General features: G+C 38.7%; 1 protein-coding gene across 6 annotated transcripts in view; it reads right to left on the bottom strand.

The window, feature by feature from the left end:
* Positions 1-2,431: 2,431 nt before the first annotated feature.
* Positions 2,432-26,172, bottom strand: part of dclk1a (doublecortin-like kinase 1a) — a 60,428-nt gene continuing 36,687 nt past the window's right edge. For 3 of the 6 annotated variants that reach the window (XM_015038926.1, XM_015038930.1, XM_015038928.1), the window contains 11 exons: positions 17,413-17,507; positions 9,750-9,831; positions 9,132-9,304; positions 8,779-8,898; positions 6,150-6,296; positions 5,643-5,776; positions 5,450-5,527; positions 5,026-5,122; positions 4,856-4,936; positions 4,664-4,777; positions 3,814-4,476 (listed from right to left, as the gene is read on the bottom strand). In XM_015038926.1, coding sequence (XP_014894412.1) covers positions 4,333-4,476; positions 4,664-4,777; positions 4,856-4,936; positions 5,026-5,122; positions 5,450-5,527; positions 5,643-5,776; positions 6,150-6,296; positions 8,779-8,898; positions 9,132-9,304; positions 9,750-9,831; positions 17,413-17,507 — 1,265 coding nt within the window. In that variant the 3' untranslated portion in view covers positions 3,814-4,332. Of the gene's footprint in view, positions 3,253-3,813; positions 4,477-4,663; positions 4,778-4,855; positions 4,937-5,025; positions 5,123-5,449; positions 5,528-5,642; positions 5,777-6,149; positions 6,297-8,778; positions 8,899-9,131; positions 9,305-9,749; positions 9,832-17,412; positions 17,508-20,106; positions 20,254-26,172 lie in introns of those variants that run through there. The other 3 variants (XM_015038929.1, XM_015038931.1, XM_015038932.1) reach the window with 3 other exon arrangements.

Below are 26,172 nucleotides of genomic sequence, written 5' to 3'. Positions count from 1 at the left end.
GTTTATTGAAAAGATTCAGTCAGAGCAAATCTGTGTGATGGTAATTATTCAACTAAGCAACAGTAACCCTTGAATCCCCTAAATAAAATCCCGAAAAATAAACACAAACAATATAGTTTTTAAAGGTGTTTTAATTATTACTTTTGATTATTGACAGACCATTGATGAAGAGAGGTACAGGTATCAGTATTCAGGAAAGGCTGAATGCAGTAGAGCAGCAGTGAGAGCACTTTGGTTAACCGTGTACCAGAGAGTGTGGGTTTCATCAGCACAACATATTCACACTGCAGCACATTACTGTGTAAATGTCATGATAGGAAGAAATGCAGAAAGAAAGGCAAATGATACAACTGCTTTAAAATCTCTCTCTAAAAAAAACAAGTGCAGTTCTGCATTTCTCCCTTCACATTAGTAACTGAAAATCAAAATTACTGTCTGATTTTGCACATAGAGTGGCATCTTTGTCAGAACTGATAACGAAGCAAAATTGATGGTTTCTATTTTTCCCCCACAAATGTATATTTGACTGTGTGGATTTATCTAGGTGAAACAACATCAGGTAAAAATGATACTATTCATTTCAACTGTAGTTTTTTTTTCTCCATTTTGATCAGATGATTGAATTCATATTTCTTTTTTTTTTTCTTTTTTTTTGCCTATTGACTGTCAGGCATGATTCTTTTTGTTTCATTTTTTTTTTAGTTTCTTTTTTAGTTTTTTACAATTGTCATATATTTACTACTAGTAAAGAAATATACTGTATTGTGAACTATCAAAATAAATAAAACTGTTATTTACATAACATATAAACAATACTTGAACACTAAACATTTTTTATTATAAGAATAGGCTACTGTATGTCTGTCATGCTTTCATCTAAATAAATGAAGTCATGAATGAGGTTTACAGAGCTTAAACAAGTCCTCCTCCATCTTGTAACTGCTTTGCACGAGTGCTGCTGGTTTTCATCCGTCCTGCCAGTGTTTCTGTCATCTTTAACTGTAAAAAGACTGCAAAACGTTTGTGTAAATAGGCACCCCTTCATACCCATCAGTACACATTTAAGAAGCATTTGGACCACAACAATCATACCGTTCTTAAATGTTGGCATAAAGGTGCATCTCAGTAAATCAGAAAAAAAGTTAATTTATGTCGTTAAATAAATTCAAGAACTGAAAATATACAATAAATTGAGGAATATGTTTAAATAGTTTATTTCTGTTAATATTAATAATTGATTGTTGATCATTACACCTAATGAAAAACTCAAATCCTGTTGTTTGGAAAACCAGATTATCACATAAGACAAATAAAAAAAAATGTTAAAAAGGAAATGTTATTTTATGAGAGTCCACACAATTATATGGCAGTACTGACTTGATAATTGTCCAGCCGACCAACATTGACACAAAAACCAGCACTGAGTGAAAGCTGGCTTTAGACACAGTGCTGTATACAAGAATACAGATGGAAAATTGAGTGGAGGAAAAAAGTGTATGGGGAATCTTAAGATGATTTTGAAACAAAGTCCATTCAAGAATTTTCCCTTCCTTCTGCTGAAGATGCTGATGTCTGTTATAAGCAGGAGCTGGTACTTATCCATGCTGCCTAGATTTCCAGTACCATGTTTACTGAGCATGACGACACCAAACTTGGTCAGAAAACTCGCCTGACTTAAACGTGAAAGAGAATTGATGAGATATTATCAAAAGGAAGATGAGAAACACTATTTCCAACAATGCAGGTGAGCTGAAGGCCACTACTACATCAACCTGTGTTTCCTGAATATCTCAGCAGAGCCACAGGCTGACCTCCTCCATTACACGCTCCACTGATCTAGTAGTTCATGCAAAAGGAGCCTCTGACCAAGCACTGAATTAATACTTTGTAAAATAGCTACATGGATATTCTGAGTAAGCTGTTAAACAAAAATTGTTTATGGGTTTCATGTAATATTAAAATACACAACTGAAGTTTTCATTTGTGTTATAAGTCATGTAAACATAAGTTTCACAGTTTGAATCAAGTTGACGAAATAAATGAACTTTTCAATTGTTTTCTAATTTGCCGAGATGCAGCTTAATGTTAATGGATTACAACGGCGGCGTTGGTTGAAAATAAAGATCAATGAAGTGTCAGCGCAACGTGAGTGTGTTCAGAAAAGGTGGTTCAGATGTCTGCTACAAGCATTTGGATGCTGCTGTATCTTCTGGTTTAAGATGTTGTGACCATAGCAGGTATAAAGAAGAGAGAAGATGCACCATTATCATCTTTGTAACATGTAAACCCTGTATTAGGCGAAGCTCGAGCGGAGCAGAGCTGTAGCACGAGTCTCTGAACATCTTCACAAATTTCTGCTTCTCGTAGCTTTGATTCCAGCGTTGACCAAGTCTACCCCAGCCTACTTTAACATGTCCCAGTTCTATTTCTACATATGTCTCCTTCATTTTTATTCCACTATGCTCTTTAGGACAACAACTTTTTTTTTTTCCTCTATGAAAAAGAGCAATGCGTATAAAAAAATTTAGTAAATAAATCACGATTAAATAAGGTTCAATAAAACATGAACATTGGTCAGTGTTCTCATATTGCCATATTGAGCGGTTCCAGAAGTGAGGAAGTTTCCATGTTTGGCCCGGATCATCACCGAAAGGCAAACAATTCACGCCCTTTCTTGCTCCTTGAGCTCGACATGTGCTCAGATGAGAAAATGTTCAAAAGAAACAAAAGGAAGTCCATCTTTCCACTTCCACCCCTCCATCAATCTCTCCTCTTGAATTGGATAGATGGATTCAGGGGGTTTTAAAAATTCTCTCTTAATTGTCTTTTCTCCACAGTTATCTGCAATGACCCCACAGTCAGGTGTGGGGGGATCACCTCCTTTTCCTCCTCTTCCTTCTCCTCTATACAGGAGGAGCTGGACGAGGATTTCCTCCTTGCTTCTCCTCCTCCTCCCCCTCCGTCTAATCGCTAGAAGGGTGAGCTGGGGGAGCAGACGGTGCTGACCGAGCTGATGGAGACATCATCTGAGTCCGACAGGGGGCTTGGATCCGAGGAGGGGTCGGAGCAAGAGTCAGGGGTCGGACAGGGAGGGTCTGCGGGCAAGCCGGGGAGGCAACTGGGAGGCTCCGGCCGGAGTGCCCTCGCTGTCATTTCTGCGTTCACAGTCTGGATCATCTGCAAAGGCAACGGCTTCACATTCGGGTGGCGTCCTCGTCTGAGAACCTGCCCCTCCTTATCAAGAGGGGTGGCCTGTCAGAGACAAACACAGTAGAACATCCTGATCAGATCCATCATGTGTACCACTGTAAGGGGGACAGACAAGTTTTGCACATGCTGGTCAGGAAATGATTTGTGGTTAGGTGGGCAGTGACAAGAGGAATTACCAAGTTAAATAGTCTGCATAAGGTTTTTGATTTCTCCAAAGCTTTAGCAGGGTTCCTACACAGTTCTGTCATGATTCCATACATTTACAGGATCAAATTTTCTAAGTTCTCATTCGTTTTATAGGTAGGTAAAAAAAAAAGTAAATTCAGTAATTCACAATGATTGCTACAGTTGTAAGGCTTTGCATATAACCAGAGAATTGAAGGAGGAGGCATGGAGAGAGGTATTGCTGGACAGACCGATATTCAGATCTGGAAAATACTTAAATAAATATGCTTTTCCAGATATCATAAGAATCCTGCATCAGTCCTTTAATTTCCATAAAACTCGTTCATAAGATTCATCATTATGAACTCAAATATACACCAAAGTAACTAGAAATCAGACACAATGGTTCATCAAACTGCTAATTTTGTTGTTAATTTGTTCATGTGTGTTGTCAATTCCTCTTGCCACTGGTGTCTCAAAAAGCTGCGACTCTCAAGGTTGTTCATATGTCAGTGGGTGGGCCGGGCAACAGAAACCAGTTCTTAAAAGAGTGAGCTGGGTTGGAAAGCAACACACATCAAAAACGATCAATATATTCATGCACGCAAGAGTGAAACCACAGGAACCACGCAAACAGAGAACAACAGCATTTGTTTGAAGAGGCAGGATTCACAAAAAAACATTCTCTGAAGAAATCACTGTGCCACTCATTTTTGACGTTTTCCATCAAAGATGCAGCTTTGTTCCAGGCAACACAAATAAATGAACACAACACAGGACAGTGCAGGTTAAGCAGGTGTGAAATGTGTGTTCAGACCGAGGGAAGGATGAAAGGGAAGAAGCAAAAAGCCGAGTACGAACAACAAATCATGCTGAAATAGCAGCACAGCAGTAGCAGCCAACCAGCGGGGGAGCACTCAGCGATGGATGGGACTGGGGCCATCAATTTCACAGACACTATTTTAGCTTGTTTTGAATTCTGACCACTTTGTGGCATTTTTCACATCTCCATGGAAACCTGGCGTACCTTATCCAGTACATAGCCGGGTGCTGGTAGAAATCCAACGACCCAGATCGCTGCATAGAAAAGCTGTCATCCAGCTGAACACAAAGAGAAACCAAACACCAGCACACGTGAGAAAACTTCACTCAGAAAGCTGGAACTGTCTAAAGTGTTGGAGCTACGTGAACAAAAGAACAAAAAATTTTACTTTGGTGTAAAACATTTTAATTGTGTGCGATAGCTGTCAAAGCAGTGGAATATCGGGGTCTGCAGTTGATTACTCACAGAAATGACTGACACCCCCGCGTTGGTGTCGTTGACCTTGAGCCCGGTGTTGAAGTGCTTCTTTATCTTTCCCGCTACAGACAGCTGGTGTTCGTTTTCACACAGACCCTCATTCTACATTGAGCAGAAGATTAGCAAGTCAGCGTTTCTGAAGGAAAGACAGTCCCACCAACTCACAGATGCTCTACTTACAGTAACCCAAGGATGCTCCAGCACCTGCAGGGCAGTGTATCTCTGGTCCACCTCCACCTCCAGCATGGACCGGATCAGATCCTGCAGAAACAAGCAGCGGAGGGTGAGCTTGTTCCTGTGGTAGCACATCATCTTCTTCACAATTACGATGCATTCAGGGGATTGCTCACCTTCGCTGTCTCTGACACGTTGTCCCAGTACGGAAGAGGAAATTCAAGCTGCCCCATCAGTATCTGATCAAAAAGGGCTTCTTGATCCTCACTGCTCCTGCAAAAATGTTCATAATAGAAATCAGATATGAATGAAGTAGTTCTCTGAAAGAGCTATGTCACAGCTAAAGTACGATTTTCAGGTGTAGCATAGAGACATCGAGTGGTGGAAATAAGTGCTTGCAAAACAATAACCCTTGAAAAGAAACATTTAAAAGCTCATTTAAGGTTTTGTATAAAGTCCCTGTTCAAAGAACAAAAAATTCAAACAACTCCAATTAAACTTCAGCACAAGAGATTATTTCAAGTTTCTGTCAATCAAAGCTACTTATTGGAACCCTGATGCAATAAAAAAACTTCTGTTTGTAGGTAACTATAAGCTTACCCTCGAAAAGGTGGGAAACCACACAGTAGGATGTAGGTGATGACTCCAGCTGCCCAGATGTCCACCTTAAGGCCGTACCTATTCAAAGATAAAGAAATAATTAGAATGAGAAATACTGCTGATCTGCTGAGAAGACAGGATTTCATTTGGCTCTGCAGCCATCCTCACATCTGATCTGAACTAGGACTCTTACCCTGTCTCTGCAATAATTTCAGGTGCTACATATGTTGGCGTCCCGCAGACCGTGTAGAGGGGTCCGTCCACCACCGTCGCCAAACCAAAGTCTCCCAGTTTCAGACTTTTGCTGCCATCTGCGTGTTCATACACCTACAAATTCACATAAAGAACAGTCGGTCTGACTAGAGGTTTGGTTTTAGACAGCTCCACAGAGTGTAACACGGTGCAGTAGGAAAAATGAAGTTCTATGAAAGGGTAATAAGCAGTTAATATATATTATCTGCTGTAAATACTAAGATGCTGTCCTTTAAGGATTAAAGACCAAAGTAGACTTCTATCACCTGAATACATCCAGTCTCAAAATTTAATATGAAAGCTAGTTTAAGAAACTTTTGCCAAAATAATGACTTTGTATTGCGAATAGAACAGGCAGAGCAATACTGGACATGCTACATCCTTCAGGGACCAAGCGAAGACGCAGGACACCACAAATCACCAAGTTACTGTACATGTGTTAACTCACCAGCAGGTTTTCTGGTTTGATGTCTCTGTGCACGATGTTGAGGCTGTGGAGGTATTTGATGGCGTTGGCCAGATTGTAGAGCATCCCACTGGCATCCCTCTCCGTGTATCTGTTGGCAGAGGTGATGGCGTCGAACAGATCTCCCCCCTGCAGACAAGTCATGTGAGTTATTAGGACTGGAACCGTACTGTTTTGGGGAAACTGCACTGGCATTTTCAGATTCAATCTTTCTGACTGAGTCGCTTAGTCCTTTCTGCAGGAAATAGTTTTATTCATTGAACAGTGCATGTTTTGTCTGATCAGCGGTTGAAAGGGGTGATGTATGACCCCATTTCTGAGCTTGTTTGAAACTTTTCATTCACGTCTGTAATTTGCATTTCCTGCAATTACGTCTGTTGATTCCTTTAACCGTTTCTCTCAGGTTTCAGATCGTCATATTTTTCGCCTTTCTAGAGCTCAGCCTCTTCTCTTCTCCCATGCTCTCTGAGACTGTCTCTCCAACTGAGCTAAATGGAGCAGAGGACTAAAATAGGACTCCGGTTTTCTGTCATCTAGCACTTTCTCAGACTCTCTGAAGCTTTGGACAAAGTAGCACAAGAAAATGCCAGACTCGCTGTCTGGGTTTGACCTCCGGACTGACAATTGTTTAAATGAGAGCTAGAAAAGAAACCCTGCTCAACTGCAGTGGGCACAGGACATTACAAATAGGAAGTAGTGGATAGATATGAAGTGGGAGAAAATGGATAATTGGTTTTAATTATTTTCTTGTTTTTGACAAATATAAAATCTGAAAAGTCTGGCATGTATTTCTATGTGCCTCTGCTAGTTTATGGTGTTGTCCTGTTGGAAGGAGTACCTCCATTTCAGTGTCAAGTTTTTTGCAACTTCCCAGGATTTTCTAGCATAATTTATTGCAAAGGATTCCCACAGGATGGTGCTGCCACCACCATGTCTAACAATGGGTGTTCAGGGCCTGTCCTCCATACATAGTTTTAGTGAATTTGTACATTCTTTCACATGTTTACTCTATGCCTTATATGAGCTGTGGAGAATTTCAAACATAACTTCTGATTACTTTGTTTCATTATTAGTCAGTCTAAAAGGAACCCAGGGTCTAGATAACCTCCTGTCTTACACTGGCTGATGTTAATTTTTATAATCAATAAAACTCTGACTAACAACAATGCATTCATAGCATATTTTTTTCCCCAAATAGATTATTTTGCATCACTCCTCAGTCAAAATGACATCATGCTTTTACAAAAAAAAAGCATAAATTCTCCAAGGGTTTAATTTGGTAACATCCCTCCCGATATCATCTCAAATTGTTTTCTGACTGCTCCCTTAGTTCAAATTAAAGTAACAAACCCAAATCAGAAGCCAACAAAAGAACCCAGAAGAAAATATGTGATTACTATCATCTTATTCTGCATTATTTGTCTCTCTCGCTCTGGCAGTGACTATGTTCCACCTCATTCATCCCCAGCCTCCTCTTCATCCTCCTCCCTCTTTTGGACATGGTAACAAGTGCGCACATTTCTCCCACAGACTGGCTCACGTCTATATCCTGTAGTACTCCATACAACAGAACGAACAGATGGATCGCATTCCTGGCTCCTGAATTATGCACAAACATTTCTCGACTCATGAAGCAGGAGAGAGAATGAAGGATGCGAGCACAAGAGCGCCTGGAGCCAAGGAGAGATTCTCTCCATCTCATGCTGCGTGACTTCGTCATTCGTTGCGCTGCTTGATTGCTACGCCTCTGTCTCTGTCGTCATCTCAGCTGCTCCGCTCAAGATGTGGATCAGCATCATGTGCAATAGAATATGCACTGAAAACTCGGTTTGGTAACGTATCCCTAAGCAGAGCAAATGGCCATGAATCTGTTGACAAGACAGCTGAACTTCAGGATTTGTTGAAGACTGGTAGAAAGAAAGCCCTTTTTGGAAAAGGAAAAGACCAAAAGAGGTGCTGTTTGCAGTTTGTCACAAGTCCTTTATGGATGGAGTTAAATACAGAACAACCCCGGAAGAAAATGTTTTAAAGGCTGGAATATGGAGGTTCGCCTTCAAGGAGGAAAACCTACATCTACATCTAAATCTAACCTACAGCTAGAGATACAATGGAATTGTTTACAGCATGTTTCAGTACTACAATGTCCCAGTCAAAGGCCAAACCAAAATCTAATTTAAGAGATGTGGCAAGGTGAGAAAATTACTAATGCTCTTCATCCAGACAAACTGAGATTTGGCTATTTTGAAAAGATGAGTCAGAAAAGAAAACATTTTTTCTGGACGTGCAAAGTTGGTAGAGATGTACACAAAATGCATGCCACACTTTTCAGATTTTTAATTGGTTAGTTAGGTAAACCATTATTTCACCAGGCAAAACATTAAGGACGATTTCTTTGCAACATTAGCCTGAAAGCACAAAACTAAAGGAGAGAGGTGGACAAATAATAATTAGTTAAAACTAAACCTTTGCGCTTCACAATTTTGCCCTACTCTGTATTGACCTATCACACAGATATCCTAATTATTTCCACTTAGGTTTGAGGCTTATGTGTCAAAATATGAAAAAATTTAAAGACACTGTATAGACTTTAGTCAATATGAAATAAACATACCTTGACCAGTTCCATGACCAGGTAAAGCTCATTATAAGTGTCCACTTCCTCAATGAGTAAAACAATATTTGGGTGCTTGACCCTGCGGAGGATGGCCACCTCATTCTGAATCATGTGTTCCTTAGAGCAAACAGAAGAACAACTAAGTGAGATGTTTGAATTAATAAAAGTAGATTTATTTAACCAAACAGGCTAAGCAAAAGCATGTTTGAAGCTGAACAATATTAGTTTAAATCACAGTCCATGCATGATGCTCTTTATGAAAACTTCTTTTCCATTACACAGACATTACAGTTTCTCTCCTTGACTGGACACAGTTTAAATTCAAAAGTTGCTTTCAGACATTTGTTTACCTTGCCTCTGCATTTGCCCTTGTTGATGATCTTCAGAGCGTACTCCCTTCCTGTAGAGAGCTCCACGCATTCGCGCACAACTGCAAAGTTCCCGTCACCCAGCATCCGGCCCACCCTGTAGCGGTCCGATATGTAGGACGGCACAGCAGGAACTTCGTCCTGGAGAATCTCAGCTGCAGGCGCGGGACACAAAAGGTTCAAATCTGCTTACAGACTAAAAAATATGTACCACTTTATGAAAATGGTCTGCAGAGCTCTGAGTAAAAAAAAAAATAAAAAAAAAATATTAAGATGTCATGTTAATTTAGAACATGTTCACCCTTTTCTCCAGATCAGTATTTTTTTTTTCTCTCCAGATATTGAAGCTTATAACTGAATAACCTTTTTACACAATATAAAACGGCATCAATATTTTACAGTAAAGCACCAAAGGAGGGAAGAAGTGGTGAGAAACCATGTTGAGAACAGAATGTACAAATCAGAGAAGCATAAAGAAGGTACAAAAAGAGGCATCAAAGGTCACAAAAACTGACTCATTCAAGTTTGACATTTGAACGAGTCAAGCTTTTCCTTAATTACTAATAAATGAAACAATTTTCCAACATAAATGATCCTCACCTTCAGGATTGATGTCATTGCTGTCTTCCGCTGGGCTGGAAACCTGGGCGGAAGACACAGAGGTGGAGGAACCCAGTGACCCCTGCAAAGAGGGAGAGAAATTCACTTTAAAGTGATTTTATTCCATAAAACACATGATGCATGATTGAAGCTGCTTCAATCATGGATGCCTCTGTTCATCACTGCTGCTTGCTCACACAAAACTAATAACAGCAGGTTCCACAAGTTAGAAGGTCTAATGTGAGCAATCTGCCGTTCTCTAAAGATAAAAATGTCAGGATTTCCTCTGACATGTAACGTCCTTTTATGGAAGCAACAGAACTGCTGCTTCCATACACTTCACAAAGGATTTCAAATGGTATGAGGTGAAAAACAAATTGGCTTCCAAGTTTGTAGGAAAACATTATTTTAGAATGATAAATGTTAGTGCCACATTACTTTGTATGTCCAGTGAAAAAAAAGGTGTTAGCATTTAAACAACTGCTTTCATTGATTGGTTCCTAATAATCCAATCAGAATGAAGAACAAGATTTGAAATTTATCTTTGAATTGGCAGCATTAGGTTAGGATTTTGAAAATCTCTGCTACAAAACAAGTGAAATGTCCGTCCCATCAAGGACTGGGAAAAACAAGACAATGTCCCCAAAATGGAGGCAAGGTAGGGTATGACGCTTTGCGCCCAACTTTTTTTAAAACTGCCCTGGGTAACTGCCATTATCTCATGTCAGAAACTATCACTGTGTGCATGTGTGTGCGTGTGTGTGTGATTCAGATACACCTCTTTAGTTTTTGCATGACTTCTTTATGACATTTTAAGTCTATAATAGACATGCCATCCATTGAAATAAACTATGAAAACGTCATTGGTATTTCTTTTATATATATGTAAATATATACCTTTATTTTTCAAATGAAGAGACAAAAAGTCAGTTGCAGAAAAATAGTTTTGCTCAATCGATAAAAAATCTCCTAAAGGGCAATCGAATACGTTATGCTGCCCATTGTGCTGCCGAGGACCACAAACCCTTTTCTGTGTCAGAACTTTACAAATTTTCTAGTGAAAAAAGATGACTGACACTTGCACATTGTGAGGATTTTCACTGTCGTTACAGAAACGGAAAAGGACGTTTTATTGAACTTTAACGACTTTTGTTCAGAACCTATTTACAGAAGTGATCTGCCCTAATTCTTCGCCTGAGTTGCTGTCGGTGCATTTACTCATCTCTGTTGCTGTGACCTGAAAAACACCTATCTGAATGTAGCCATGAGTCAGACTAAAGTCAGATTTATATAATGTTTGTGTTTGGTCGGGCACTCATTCCCAGAGCAAGAAAACCCACTTAATACCCGACGGCCCTGCGGTGCTTTTCATCTCCTCTTTCTGCTCTTGTATTTTTCCTCCTCCGTATGTCCATTTCTGTTGTTGTGCCCTAATCGTACATCTACGCTGGCCGTCTCATTTCAAACTCCTATCTCTACCCCTCTCTCTCTTGCTTCCTGCCACAGAGGGAAACAAAATACTGTTGCTATGGAGACTGCTCACAGAGAGAGGAGAGCAGCAGCTTATGAAACTTCCAGCGAGGAGACAGAAAGCCTATATATGGCCATTTCCTGTCTGCAGACTGGGAGGTGAGCTCAACCTTCGATGAAAACGCTGTCTGTATTTTCTGTGAGGATGCCGGTGAGACAGATGGAGCGACAGACAGAGTGAGAGAGAACGGATGAGGAGTCTGTTCTGGGTGATGTTAATCATGATTATATCATAAAGCCCAGCGTTCTCCCTGCTGGCTCATTTTGTTATTTCTGACTCCAGAGCTCGGCACTCTTGTTTGAACTGAGTCACTCTGCTAAAAAACACACTTGGCAAAACACCTTTCACACAATTTTTTTTGGACATACTTCTCTCCAAATCTGCAATGGGAGCGCTCGGCAGCTGAAAACTGGTCAGTGGATAAAAGAGAATTAGGGGAGGCTGACTTTAAATGGGAAGCATAATCGCAGAAGCAGATGTGTTGAGGCAGAAATAATGATCGGTTCTGTGGTGGTAAGGAAAGGCTGCCAGCTGTAGAGCTGCAGATTAAAAATGCAGTGCACATTTACATAACCAACTTGGAGATATTTCCAGCTTTGTCCTCTGTGCTGCTGTCTGAATCTGATTAGGAGACACATCCCGAAGCCTTCCTGCTCTCTGTCTCTCTGGCCTCAAAGAATCGAGGCTCTTTTTTTTTTTTTTTTCCCCTGCAGCCTCTTTGTCACTTTCAGTGCCAGACAATATTAGATGAAGGACTTAACGCTGTTTGTTTTTGGTGGAAAAATGTAATATGATTTAATGGAAACTGAAGAGTTGGTTTTGTCCCTGCATGACTCTCTGGGTTTAAAAAGCAAACAAGACAGATTAGATTACTGGACTTGTTGTCTAGACAGACAGACTGCCGTTTTTTCTGCTCTGCCACTCAGACAAAGTGATGGGATCTTATCGGGATTTTGAACTTCATTTGCAAAGACTTAATTTAATACACCCAAGACAAATTTTTAAAAGAAACTTAGAGGACCTCAGGTGCGCTTTCTAAAGTATTAAAATTAAAATCAGCCCAGTAAACTGTAAGTAAGGCATTTAAAATGTCCAATTGTGTATTTCAGTGCATTAGTCAGTGCATGAAAGTAGAGATGATTGATTCTTTTCATTTTTCATGTTTGAAGGCTTATTTTCACATGTAGTGACTAACAAAAACAGACCTCTTTGTTATTTATACTTACAGTCCAAGCAACCAGGAAGTCATGGATTTTATATAAAACATTTTAGAAAGCCTGAACAACAAAAACATAAAGTAGGAATTTAGATGAAAAATCTTCATATACTTGCACTCTAGTTCATGTGAACTGTTATGGGAACCAAACTATAAAACATTATTTGTTGTTTTTCCAGCCCACTGAAAAAGCAATTCTAATGATGCTACACATTTTCACCAGACTTGTTACTAAATGGAGGAAGCTGTAATAATTGTATCTCTTTATATACCAAAAATGCATAGATGAAGAGAAATGTGTCCAAACAGAGTGGATAGCAGCTGCTCTGGGCTTCTAGTTATTAATGCAGAGCTATTCGGCTCAGTTGGGCCGCTTATGAAAAGTTAATTGCAATCATACATAAAAATAAGAAACATAAGGAGCACACGAAGAAAGACCACAAAATGAAAATGAAACGGCAAATTTAATGACTCAAACAAATGAAAATGAATACATTCAGAAAAAAAGGAAACACAAAATGGGAACAAATGAGCCAAGAAGAGCTGGCAGCCTCACATGACAGTCACCATATCATGAATGTGATTTATCTCAGAAAAAAGTATGCATGAAAATGTTCTGCATCTCTTTGCAAAAGAGTTATATTAAGGAGCATTGAGTATTACACATTTTAAAATCATTTAAATAACTTATTTTTGTTAATAAAACTTTCAAATCTACAGGTTTAGAAACTAATGAGAGACTAATGTGGTGCAGCCAGTCACATTAAGAAAAAACAGACTACTTAATGAAATAAAACACAAAAAGTAACAGGAAATACAGTACAATACAAGGGAAAAAATAAAACAAAAAACAGACATATGGATGAATAAGACAATGTTACAAGGTTTAATGGATAATTTCTTCTTCATCTCACAGTTTCTTTCTTTCTCACACAAACACACAAATAAATTAACGATAAATCACCCAATACAAGAAATGAGTGATATGGATGAGGGACAGAGCATGCAACTCAATGGAAATTGGATATGATTGTCTAAAATACTCGCCTAATGAACACTTGAGGAAGACACCTAAGAGTGAAAAGATGGTATATGTGACATCATATGGATGAGAGTCAGCTCATCCAAACCGCCCGACTGTCGCAGGTTTGTTTCTCTCACCTCCAAGGTGTCGCCATCATGTTTTGTTTTTTCGCTTAATGATTTATTTCTCCCCTTTGTATTTTTCACAGAGCCGTGACCTCGCCGGTTTCTTTCATTCATCTACAGCCGCCTCAGAACGCAAAGCCTGGTGAGGGAGCCTGTGTGGCTGAACGTGTCGGCACATTCAAAAGGAAAATATGAAAGAGAAGTCGACTGCTGTTTGAGAAGCGAGCGGCCTTGAAGGGACAATGAGAAGTTTGAACGGAAAGGAGGGAGCGAAGGGAGGAGGTGGGTGACTTTGTGAATGCAAACCACTTTTATAAGCCTTGGCTGCCAGTTTACAAAAATAGGTCACGTTGTGCACAGAATGTGTAAATCAGACAGCAAGTGCATCGTGCTCATCTGCCACCAGAGCACAAATGATGATTTTATGCATAAGTGTTTCTTCTGAAGCGTGCGTGAATGTCTGCTCGGATTCCTGGAGGATTTATGCGTGTCTTTGTAAATACAGTTTTGCATGCATGAAATTTAAAAGATAAAAGCTACTATGTCAGTTTATTCTCCTTGAGGAAAACAGGTTGCACTGAACAGAGGAATGTAGGCAGCCTAATTCTGAGAGCTGATTCCACCAAGGTGACATGTTAAAGTGAACCGGAGGACTGAAACAATATGGCTGCATCTAGAATTCTCTTTGGAAATCTATAAAAAAAAAATATATGTTTCTTAGACATGTTAAGGTATGTTTTGAGGTTCAACGATTCTTTGGATAGAACAAGATTTTCATCGGGTAACAGAAAGGCCAAAAGGACCACAGCAAAGTTGCGCCATTTTACCTTAAGAGTTCTCAACCTCCATCTGTCATGCAACACACTGGATTTAGAGATATTAGCAGTGTTGTCGAAAGCTAAAGGATCTAACATTCTTTAGGAATACTCATGGAAATTGCTGCACTGCTAGCTATGCTAACCATGGTGATCAATAATATAACTTTTGTTTCACAATATTGGTAAAATCTTGACTTTTTACTTCAGTAAAATATTGCCCTACATTACTACTCAAAGAAAAATCAGAAATCAGCTGAAGAGGGCATCTATTTACAAAAATTGCAGATCAGAAATGACAGCTGTAAGGAGAGAGTACAGATGTACGTGATTTGTTGAACCTGGTGCCTGCTTCTATCATTTCTCCTGTGGAAGCTATCCACAGGAGAAAGAGGGGATACAATTTCACCCTTTCAAATGACTGCAGGCCTGGGACTCATTCTCGCTCACTCACTGTGAGTGAGTAGAAATGGCTGCAGCTGAAACTGGCACAGGGGAGAGAAGGAATCTCTACCACGGAGCACAGGAAAGTAAGGCGCACGGGCGAGAATTATAACATAATATTGCTGAAGAGTGTGAAGCTGCAGAGTGGAGAGGGGAGATAATGGGCTGAAAGAGGCTTCCACTCCTCCTTCTAGTCAAGCTATTGCCGGCTCAGAGTAAAGTGTTAGAAATTGCAAAACCCAGAATAATCTCTCTTTATGAAATAGGCTCTCAGCTTGTGATGTTCAGAAGAATTTAACTGCTGTTTTCAGTGAACTGTGCAAAAAAAAAAGTGTGTTTTACTTTCATTTTCTCATTATGAGTTCAGGCTACGATCACATCTCAGAATAAGCTGTTTTCCTGAGTAATAAGATGGTAATTCACATGTGTAGTCACCAGAAACCCAAAATTAAAGCTGAATAACTTCCAACCTTTACCAATTTGAAGTTTGACTCCGGTCTGAAGCAATTCAATTTAATTTTTACTTTGGTGTATGTGTTCACAGTTAAGAAAAGATATTTTTCTATATGAAATTAAAATTTTCAGTAGTCTAAATCATGACAGCTCTCCCTGTTTATTCTCCGAGTGTGTTTGGCAATGTGGGTTAATGTATGCACGTGCCAGCCTGTTTCTTTTATGTCGACCCAGTTCCAGGCAAATGCGTAAGTTCTGCTGTTTGGTTCTCAGTAGCTGCAACCCAAATCTGAGCCGCTCCCACAGCTCTGGCTAACTGCTGTGGCGTACAAAAACAACCGTACCACTGATAGATCCTTCTTGTTTTAACAAATCGCTTGTCAAATGTTGCACAAAACAGAACCTATGAAGCTTCTAGACCTTGTTTTCTCAAATACATTCACAGGCATCTCTGTAAGTACTTATCTCTGGGTATATAAATATTTTATGTTAATGGCATTCTATTTAAACAGTCCAACAAAACTTTTCAAATAAGTTATGTTAAATTAATATGCCCCCGTGCCTTGTGAACATACAGTTAAATAAATATTCTGTTTTTTGTTTTTTTTTTTCTAATTATCTGTGTTTGAGGTGTCAAGGTGAAACAATCCCGTTATGGCAGCCAGTGTTCATTGATTAAAAATTGTATTCAAAGCTTTGAGGTGTGGAAAAATGCAAACAGTCACAGCACGGAAACTAGAGGATGCTCAACTATCTCTCTTAATATAGAAGGGCTGCTTTGTAACATTAAATACTGCGTGCAAGCTACAAGCCAAGCAGAAAGCCACATTCACTGGCCAGCTATATTGGCTTGTTATGTTGCCAATGTTACTGAAAAAATGGCAGAACAGAAGAAAAAAAAAAGAGTAGCATTGTTTGTCTTGACAAAGTCTAAAAAGTATTTCAATTTGCCTAAACGGAAGAAAAGACAAGAAAAAACTAAAGCAAAGTTATCAGAGCAGGAGCAATATCGCAATGAGTTAATATAAATCAAAAAAAGAGTCTCCTGAGCTTTGGTCAAGACAGAAACTAATCCAAAAACTTAATTCTTCTGGAAATTTTTGAATTACATTTAAAAAATAAAATGGAAGGCCCTTCAGCCACAAGGTTGGGGAAAAACTACATGAGCTTCATTTGTACTGCTGAAATCAGTAGCTCTGTCGAAGGAGAAAATAAAAGCTCACCATTATCACTGTTGTACCAAAACGTTCATCTTGACAAATTTAAGTTAAAATATAAGCTCCCAACCATGGGGCTACGAAATCAGAAGGAACAATTTGTCTTTGAATTAAGCATTTTTCCATTGAGTTGCATGTTCTTTCTTTGCATTATACCTTCAATTTGTGCATCAATCCTACTACTATCCTACCTCATATCCTCTTTAGAAAGTGTTTCCAACAAATGTTTTAATCAGTAAAATGAAACTTTACAAACAGTTGAATTGATGAACTCTTACTACTGTAAAATGTTTTCTAAACCCTTTGCAGAGGGCGTACACATACAAAACGACACAAGATCCGCCCTCGTCATTTTTAGATCCGATGCTGGACAAACTGCTGACTCATAAATCCAGAGATAACTAGAAGCGAGGGCTGGCGCTGTGCGATGCAGCGCTAACACTTGCAGATAGAATTCTCGGCGAGGAGCAAAGAGCAATGCGTCAGCATATGTGCAAATGTGATGGACGTGTTTTTCCGGCTAGTAACACGTGTCCAAACGTAAATGCCTTCAGAGCTTCTCAGAGCAGTACTGGATGCGATCAAAGCTTCACTCCCCACCCTGATCTTAGATGCTAAAGGTGTTGGGATGTGCTGGTTTCTTCCTGTTCAAGTGACTCTAAGATGTAGTTGGCCTATGCTCAGTCACAGCTTTGTCCTTTTCCTGAGAACATAAAAGGAGTGTGTTACAGACTTAAAAGTCTCTAAAATGTGTGGGCTGATTGTGGGTGGAAGTCTTATGTGATTGTGTGTTATGTGTGTGTGTGTGTGTGTATCTGCTTGTGTAAGCTAGTCCTACCTGGCGTCGGCTGAGGCTGCCTGGGCTGGTCGGGGAGGGGGTGGGAGATTTCCCCGAATGAGGAGTGGACTGCTGACTGGCCGGCGTCCCGTTCACTGGAGGGGGAGAAAAAAAAAAAATGAGAGAAAAGTGGAACACACAAGAGATGAGAAAGGGAAAGACTGGAAAAGAAAAACATTTAAGACCGGACTGGTGTTTTTCAGGGACATTTATAGCAGCCCACGCTTCCGCCCTCAGCATATCCATGCACAGGAATGAGACGGAGTAGGAGTGAGGAAGCAGAAAAAGGAAACACTAAAATCCATTTTACGCTTCTTTCACTTATGTTATGTTTTGGTATCTTTCTTTAGCCATGACTCAAACCCTTTCGCTCAAACTATTTGCATTGACGGCAGGAGGTAAGCGAAGGTTGTCCTCATTTTGGACTGCCTGTTCAGTGCACGTGTGACCTCAGTAGTCTCTTTTTCCAGCTGAAGCGCAGCACAAAAAATTCCCTGTGGCAGGATCTCGTTAAACAAGAAAATTATATTAATCAACGTTTCACCTGAGTCGTGCAGTCAGGCAAAATAAACTTGAGGGCATCATTAAGAATTTCACATGGAGATGCATCATGTCAGTACAAAATAACATGCAATTTTGCAATCACAAAGCACTGACTGAATTTAAAATTTGCTGGGCTACAATGCTTTTTTTTGCGCTAGTATTATTTACACACACCTTGTGTGGATCTTAAAGAGTGGAATCTTAAAGCATATAGTCATTCTGGGCAGTGAGATAAGTTACCTGAATCAAACACTGCCACTGACTGTAGCTACAGTTTTTCTTTTCTTGTCTGTGAGACTTTTATGAGATCAAAAGCATTGAAAATATCCCCCTTTTAGTTTTCAGCAAAGTGAAGGTTATACAAACCAAAGATATTAATCAGAATCAGGCTACTAGAACAAACAAGAATGTTAGAGTTTGAAACTGATTATCAAATAAAATCAATAAACTGTGAAATGGCTCCTTAATTTTAAAATGAATGTCAACTTTAGTGGCCATCATTAACGGCTACAGTTAGCAACGGTAACAACAATATTACGATGCAATAGTAAAGACTGCATGTCTAACTGCTGTAATAGTAAGTAAGACAAATGAGAAGATTTGGCTGAGTTTTAAACACTAAAATAATATTGCAACTAGCTAACCATTAGCTGCTAAAGTTAGTTCTTACAGACGCAAAAGTATGCATTTGCTTCAGGATTATTGACAGTATTACCACTTAACTGAGGGTCTCTCTCACAGTTGGTTTGAAGGTCTGGGCAGACCAATCAACCCTAAACACAATTCTTTAAAGCAAAATTTGAGAAAACGTTACTGTATTGTAGTGTGAAAAGCAGTGGCCGTCTTGATGTTGACAACGCCAGCCGGATTCTGCCAATTTGGGTTGTTTGATCGAAAATTCTAGAATTTGCATTTGCTACCATTGTGCATACTAATTGCATTCTATTTATATGTTTGTTTTTATGGACCCTCAATTGCATTTAATCACTTAGTTCAGAATATAAAATGCTTAAAGCAAATTATTCTACAAGGAACACAGATTTATTATTAGCATTGTTAGAGTTGCCATGAAAAATCAAGCCATTTTAACTCATTCCAACTGGAATTTGTTCTCCTTTTACTGAAAGCATTGCTATAGTCTTCATGCTTGACCTTTCTCAATTTAGGGAATCACAAACACTGGGCACAGAAGACGGCAGAACATTTGAGAAAATTATTCTACATTGATTAGTTTTGGATTTGTCGACCTTCTTCTCTATTTGTGAAAACAAATAAAAGGCAACCAAATTTATCACCTCTGGATCTGAATGTCACACCCCTAAATGCTATAAATTGGAGTAGATACCGGTTTGAAGCAATTTTATACAAAGTCGATTTATTGTGCAGTAAAGGTCTGCTGTTTAAAATAGGTCTGTTCCTGAAGAACTGAGGCGTTATTCAGGAAATAAAGTAAAATAAATAAATAAATAAATCACTAAAAGGTATTTATGAATCTTTGTCGCTATCAAGTCCCCCTCTGCGCTCCGTGTTTTACCTTTTTCCACACTTCTGAACCTTATTTTCCCACTAATCTGAAGCCTGAAGATTGCTAAATGTAGACAGCATAGATTTTCACAGTCAATCCCTTGATGCAGCACACAAGCTTTTTTTGTTAATGCTTTCTTTCGATGATTCCCTGAGCCTCAGCATGAATTGGACAATAAAAGCATCTTCAAGGATACATTTTTGTAGTCCAATTCATGCCTAAGAACTTTGTGAATTATTCCACATTAAAAGGACATGAAGCAATCGGTTGATGGCTTCGCCATTAAATTAATCAAACGTTCATATTTTTATTATTTTACACGTGTGAGGATAAATTAAAACGATGAGTTGTCGGTGCGGTTCCTTCATTGATGAAATTCAGCATCAGCGTTAGGCAGCGAAGCCCTCCTTTCAATTACTAAACGATATTAGCCTACAGCGTTAATGTCACCGATTTATTTTATACCAAAAAACAAAAAAAAACAACAAAAAAAATCGCTTTTAGTAAAGCTGTTCGTCAAGGTCAAATATCGGGGAATAGAACATCTATTAAACTGTATCATCCGGATTTTAACACATAAGTTTCGGGCTTGAAATGGCAACAAAAACGTCGGCTGAGTTTCCTACCTTCCACTTCCAGCATGGTGAAAAAAGCACAGTGTTAATCCAAAGTGGCGAAAGGAAAGGAACAGCACCTTTTTTTTTTTTAACGCGTTCCGACCGAGTGTGTGTCTGGTAGTAAACTGGTGTGAATGGGAGACGGAGCTGCGCTATACTACACGGAGAGGCGGAGAGGCTGCTTGCGCAAACTCTGACGCGCACGGGGAGCGGAGGGAGAGAGAGCTGGCAGAAGAGAAAGGAAGGACGGGTAAAAAAAAAAAAAAAATCTAAAATTGTCATCTTTTAGTGCTGCTCGGTTATAGTTACCCATAAACTTACGCTTTTATTTAATCTGGAAGCAAAACGGAATGACGACCAGGTGGATTGAGCTTAAAGCAATGGGTGGATACTGGAGTGATTCAGAACAGAGTGTTCTAAAAGCTGTTTCTTCATAAAGAAATGTTCTATTTATGACCAGAAAACCCACCCAAAGCTTCAGCTGCTTACTCAACACCTCCATTTTTGCATTCCCGAAGAAACAAAAGCAGTCCACACTATAAAAAGGAATTTCTAAAGGTAATGGATATTGGTAATAAAATGATCAACATTGTAAAATCTAATATTAACTGTTTTTGACAACAAATGCTACAAAACGTTTTGTTATTTAACTGAAGACGTTGCTTCAGTTAGCTGCTATTCTCCTTCACTACTGCAGTTAAATTGATATATAGTATGATGATAATTACAAGCATGCCTCAATAAGTTATAGTTGTATATGAAGTTCATTTTAGTAATTCAATTTAAAAATGAAACTCATATAACTCATGTAAATTTATTATAAGCAGAGTTACATATTTTATACTGTTATTCTTGTTAATTTCGATCTTTGTGGCTTAAGAGTTAACAAAAACCCAAAGTTCACTGTATCAGAAAATAACATTGCTTAAGACAAATAAAATGAAAAGTAATGTTACAGTGATGCTATAGCTAGGCAGTCATGACTATTGACACATTATACAGTAAGGATAATCCAGAAAATGCCACTGCCAAAGATGTTCCCATCCACAGAGTGCTGTATTCAAAAATATTGGAATGCAAAGTTTAGTGGAAAGAAAAACTGAGATCAAAAAAGGTGCATGAGCAACAGGGATAATTGAAACCTTGTGAGGATTTTGAGGCAAAGCCTTTTAGAGTTTGGTGAAGTTTCAAAATGTATGGACTGCAGCAGGAGTTCAGAGCTTCAAGAACCACCACTTGCAGACATATCCAGCATACGGCCTACAGCTGTCACATTCCTTACGTTATGTCACTTCACCAGAAAGTTCAGGAGCGATTTATCTGGGCTGAAGAGAAAAATGACAAGAATATTACTCAGCAGCCTAAAACTGTCATTTTCAATAAAAATCAATTTTTCGTTCCTCAAAAATGTCAGGAGCTGAAAAGCATTTTCAGAAGTCAAAAACTACATATCTGGGTCAGATTTTGTACCTCAGGTGGAAAAGTTATACTTATCTGAATATGATGCGGATTTTACCCTGCAGCTGCAGACTTCAGGTGTAAACATTTGCTGGTCTAAGCTGTCTGCTTGCATGCTGCCTTAAACATTTTCATTAGATATTACAGATACATCCTGATTTTACAACCTGAGCAGCTATTACAACAAACGAGACACTAGCTTAGTCAACAGTCCTTAACAGGCTATTCAAAAGTAACAGGTTATGTGATAATTTTTCATGAGGTTGTATATAATGTGCACTCAGACACATTTGAGAGCATTTGTGGGAACAGTTGTTACATAACACATTCTATTATTTAGTACATTAGTGAAAGGGAAGCTCTAACTGCACGACTGATTTTGATAACAATGCCCAAATATTTATATACAGTAAATTAGCAGAAACATAGCACATGAAACTCCTACAAAATATATGCTTCTTTCTTGTTTATGGTGCAGACACACTGGGGTAGTCTTATAAGCCAAGGGCTAACTAAGGAGACTGGGTTGTACAGCAGCAATTGCCACTTATGATACTCAAACCTTGGCTCCAGCTGTTCTTGAATATGGCACCTTTTATTAGTTTCATAATTCAGCTATATTTGCAGCTCATTACTGGTACTTTCAGTGCCAGTAAAAGCATGGTTTTGTAAAAGCATGGCATTAAAACTGTGCTTAGAGTTAAGAAAAATATGTGACATATTTCTCAGAGATTGAAATGCAATTGATATAAATTCAGCATATAAAAGATATACTTTTATGCAGTTTTTTTTCATTGGCCATCCTTTACTTTCCAAAGTATACTTTTGATAGTAGTTTTACTATTGCATATGCAAAATAAACATATGGGATGTGTGTTGATAATTGTGACACATTACAGTGAAAATTTGAAAAAGCCTAAGATGGGTAAAAAAAAAAAGATGTCCTTCCAGTGACTGTGGAATACACAGAAAAAATATGCAACTAAAATTGGGCTATTAGCAGCCTGCAGCGAGCTCTACTATTTTTAGTGTAATTAAGCCTTTAACATGTAGTTGAAGTGACAATTATGAGTCAGCTGAAGGGTGTCTGACACCCAAGCAGGAATACGACTGTACATCCAACTGTTTAAGGCTATAACAGATTAGAGTAAAGCTACAGCGCCAATGTGGAAAATGAAGGCTCAGGCTGAAGTAAATGAACTTGTTGATTTGGGAAATACTGAGTGTGTAACAAATAGCGAAGCACCAAGAGATTGAGATCACACAGTTATCGCTTGATGGAAAAGAATTAAAAAAATAAAAAAATAAACAATGGAGTAACTGCGTCAAGCTAAGAACTCCCACCATTTGAGTGACGTGCATTTGAACCATGTTTCATAGCAATTGCAACTGCAAGTCTGTCACATGTCAGGAGAATGAAGTGTTTGCTCTTTCTGAGTCGCAAAATGGCTCAAGTTGAGTCAGACTGGATAAAGAGCATCTGTGAAAATCAATGCTCAAATCCCACCAAATCCTGCTCAGTCAAATTTAGGTCTGGACTTCCAACGCTTTAATCAAAACCATTCCACTATAGCGCCGACTGAATTCTTCCAGTCATTGTCCTGCTGGTCAACCTCTCCCCCAGTTTCAAGTCTTTAGCAGCTTTTAACTGGTTTTCTTGTAGCATGACGCTGCCACCATGCTTCACAGTCAACATCATGCATGAATTATTTATGTCCAGAAAATTTCATTATGGTCTTATTTTATCAGAACACATTGTTTTACATGTTGTAGCTCTACATGACCATGTCTTGGTAGATTAGCTTTAAACTTTTCCATAACGTTTTCCCAGATCTCTGCAACCTTCACAGGGAACTGTATTTATCCTGAGATTACATTGCAGAAGTGGATTCTACCTGCTGCTAACTTGACTTCTGAAGGCTGCAGGAGATTTCATTTAGTTGTACCACAGATTTAAAAATTAGAGTGATTGCTATAACTTTGCAGAGAGTTTTGTGTAAAATAGTAAGTAAAGTGTGTGATTTTTTTTAAGTAATGATGAACCAATTGATCCACCCAGCATTATTCTGTTATGTAAGCCACATATTTTCATAAGAGATTAGCGCTGCAATGACATTTAATGCATCACATCAACTGTAACCAAAAATAACAGCTATAATTACTGAGAACTTTAATGGCAAATAAATACAACCAGTAATTGTCATTATGTCACAGTTGAATTTTGAGAGAAATGTTTTCCATGTCTGAAATAAATTGGCACCACGACACATAGATTACTGACTTTTAGTGAATAACCTGTATTATTCATACACATTAATGCGCATTTATGTCTTCTGTGTATGTTCGCCTGCATAAACAGGTTTTATGGAGCACAAAAGTAACAGATGCTCCAAATATAGCACATTTACAGTTCATAAAGTTTCTCAGACAGGATTGGGTTCTCTGGAGACGTACTGGATCTTATTTTTGGGTGACCCCACCCCAGAGGCTTCAACACAAAGAGCGAGATGAGATGCAGAGGTGTCGAAGCGATGCTTGCTGATGACACCATCTGCACTTCTCTGTTGATTTTTAGCAGACGTGAGGCATCGACGGAGGCACAGATGGTGAGATGGGGAGAGGAACTATGTTTGAGTGCAAATTGTTTTCGCACATTATTTTGGGTCGGTGTGTATATGCACTCTCAGCTGGGGTTGTGGCATCATCGCAGAGCGAATATCGAGCGGTGACAGTGTTGAGCCTGCCGACTCACAACCACTGGCAGAAAAAGCACAACATGACAGAAAACAGCAGACACTTTTCCATATTTATTGTCATGTAATTTTCCTTTCTCTACCTTCTCCTTATATAATTTTGTAATCATAAAACATGGGGTGGCTATACTCAAAATGAAATACCCAACAAACAGACAACATATAAGGTTGCTTTATTTTGCTTCAGTAAGAAGAAGGAAGGAGAATTAAATTCACATCTACTGTGAGCTGCATACTGAGAAGTTGTTTGATGCTGCTGGGAACTGATAACGCATTCTGTCTCGTTTCTTGGAAGGCTTTTGTTGTTAAACCTGAGTAGAAAGGACAACGCGTTTTCCTAAACCTAGACAAAAGATAAAACATTCTGACTCGAAAGCTACATTATCTGACTGCTATAGACTCCTATCCAGAAATGACTGTCTCATTTTAAAACATAAAACTAGAGAAAAACGACAAGAACATCTAAAAAAAAAAAAAAATCTAACCAAATAAATGATTTTTGAGTTTGTGGATTTCTTTGTTCTTTTCCCAACTATGCATAAGTGCTGTCATACTGGTCCATTTCTAATGTCTGTTTTTTGTTGTTTCTTTGTTTTTGTTTTTTTATCATCAAATATGACTTTTAGAGTCATAGCATCATTCTAATTTTTAGCTCTCTTCACAGATTTGTTTGTTATCTGGAGGATCACCGTCAATCTAAATCTGATTGGGGGATGAATATTTTGGATTTAATTTCTTGCAACTAAAATTTAAAATATTTACTGTTGGAACCAGTCACCGCTACAATCAAGAAGAAGTACCTACTGTCACACAAATATATTAATCATGACCAAATAAAGAAAGAAGAGAGTGAAACACAAATAAAACAAACCAAGCTTCATCCATTGGGTAACTGGCCTCAGCCTCGCACATAAGGTCCATCATCCAAAAGGAACTCAGAGTCGGGTCAGTAGGCATGTTTAAGTAATCTGAATAAAAATGTGTCACATAAACACTCCAATCGGAATACTCTGATTGGATTCAGCTAGAACGGATTGAAATTGTAATCCAAATAAGAGGTGTGGTTCATGAGATTGAGAAAAAACAAACTTAGCTTATTTGCTCAAATCATATTTAGGCTTCACACTCAGATATTCATCTATATTACTAGAAATGTAAAATTTTGATGAGGGAAACTTCTTTTCAATACATCCATTGAAGTTCTCTCCAACATAAAGAAAGGGAAATATATTCTTACGTTTCGTTGGACCGTATAATTATTTATGTTTTCCCCAAGAATGGGAGCAATGCAAGAACATAGCATTTATTTAAGGGTTACAAACAGATTGTTGTGTTGCTGCAACTAGGTAATAGAAATAACTGTAAAACATTCACTACAAATAGTTTCATCTCATCCACAAAACAAACATGTTTCCAGTGAAATTCTTCAGTTTAACACCTGATTGGATTTACGGAGCTAGTGTGAGTGTGTGAAAAACAGCGTTTGTGCACATGGCAACCCCGACCCCCTCACACACACACACACACACACACACACGCGCACGCCAACGCACACACAAATCTAGTGTTCAGCAGTGTCCAGATTTTGGCTGTAAGCTCACACAGTCATGGGCAATCAAACACTCAGAGGGACACCAGGTGGTGTTTGATGTTGTGCTAAATGCTCTCTGTGACAGATATAATTCACACTGAACAGCTTTTAAAGCTTTTTACTCAGAATTGGTTTGGCAAAGGTTTTAAGGTTTTAGTTGATTTATTTTATGTCTTATTTGACTTGAAAGGATTTAAGTTAGTGTGCTATTTCCAGAGCACTCCGCCATAATAGAAGACAAATGATGGCACAAAAGGACATATTCTTATATAT

Source organism: Poecilia latipinna, unplaced genomic scaffold (assembly GCF_001443285.1).
Source record: "Poecilia latipinna isolate Pla-1442-1.1 unplaced genomic scaffold, P_latipinna-1.0 Scaffold457, whole genome shotgun sequence".
Lineage (NCBI taxonomy): Eukaryota > Metazoa > Chordata > Actinopteri > Cyprinodontiformes > Poeciliidae > Poecilia > Poecilia latipinna.
This window is presented reverse-complemented; position numbering and strand designations above follow the sequence as displayed.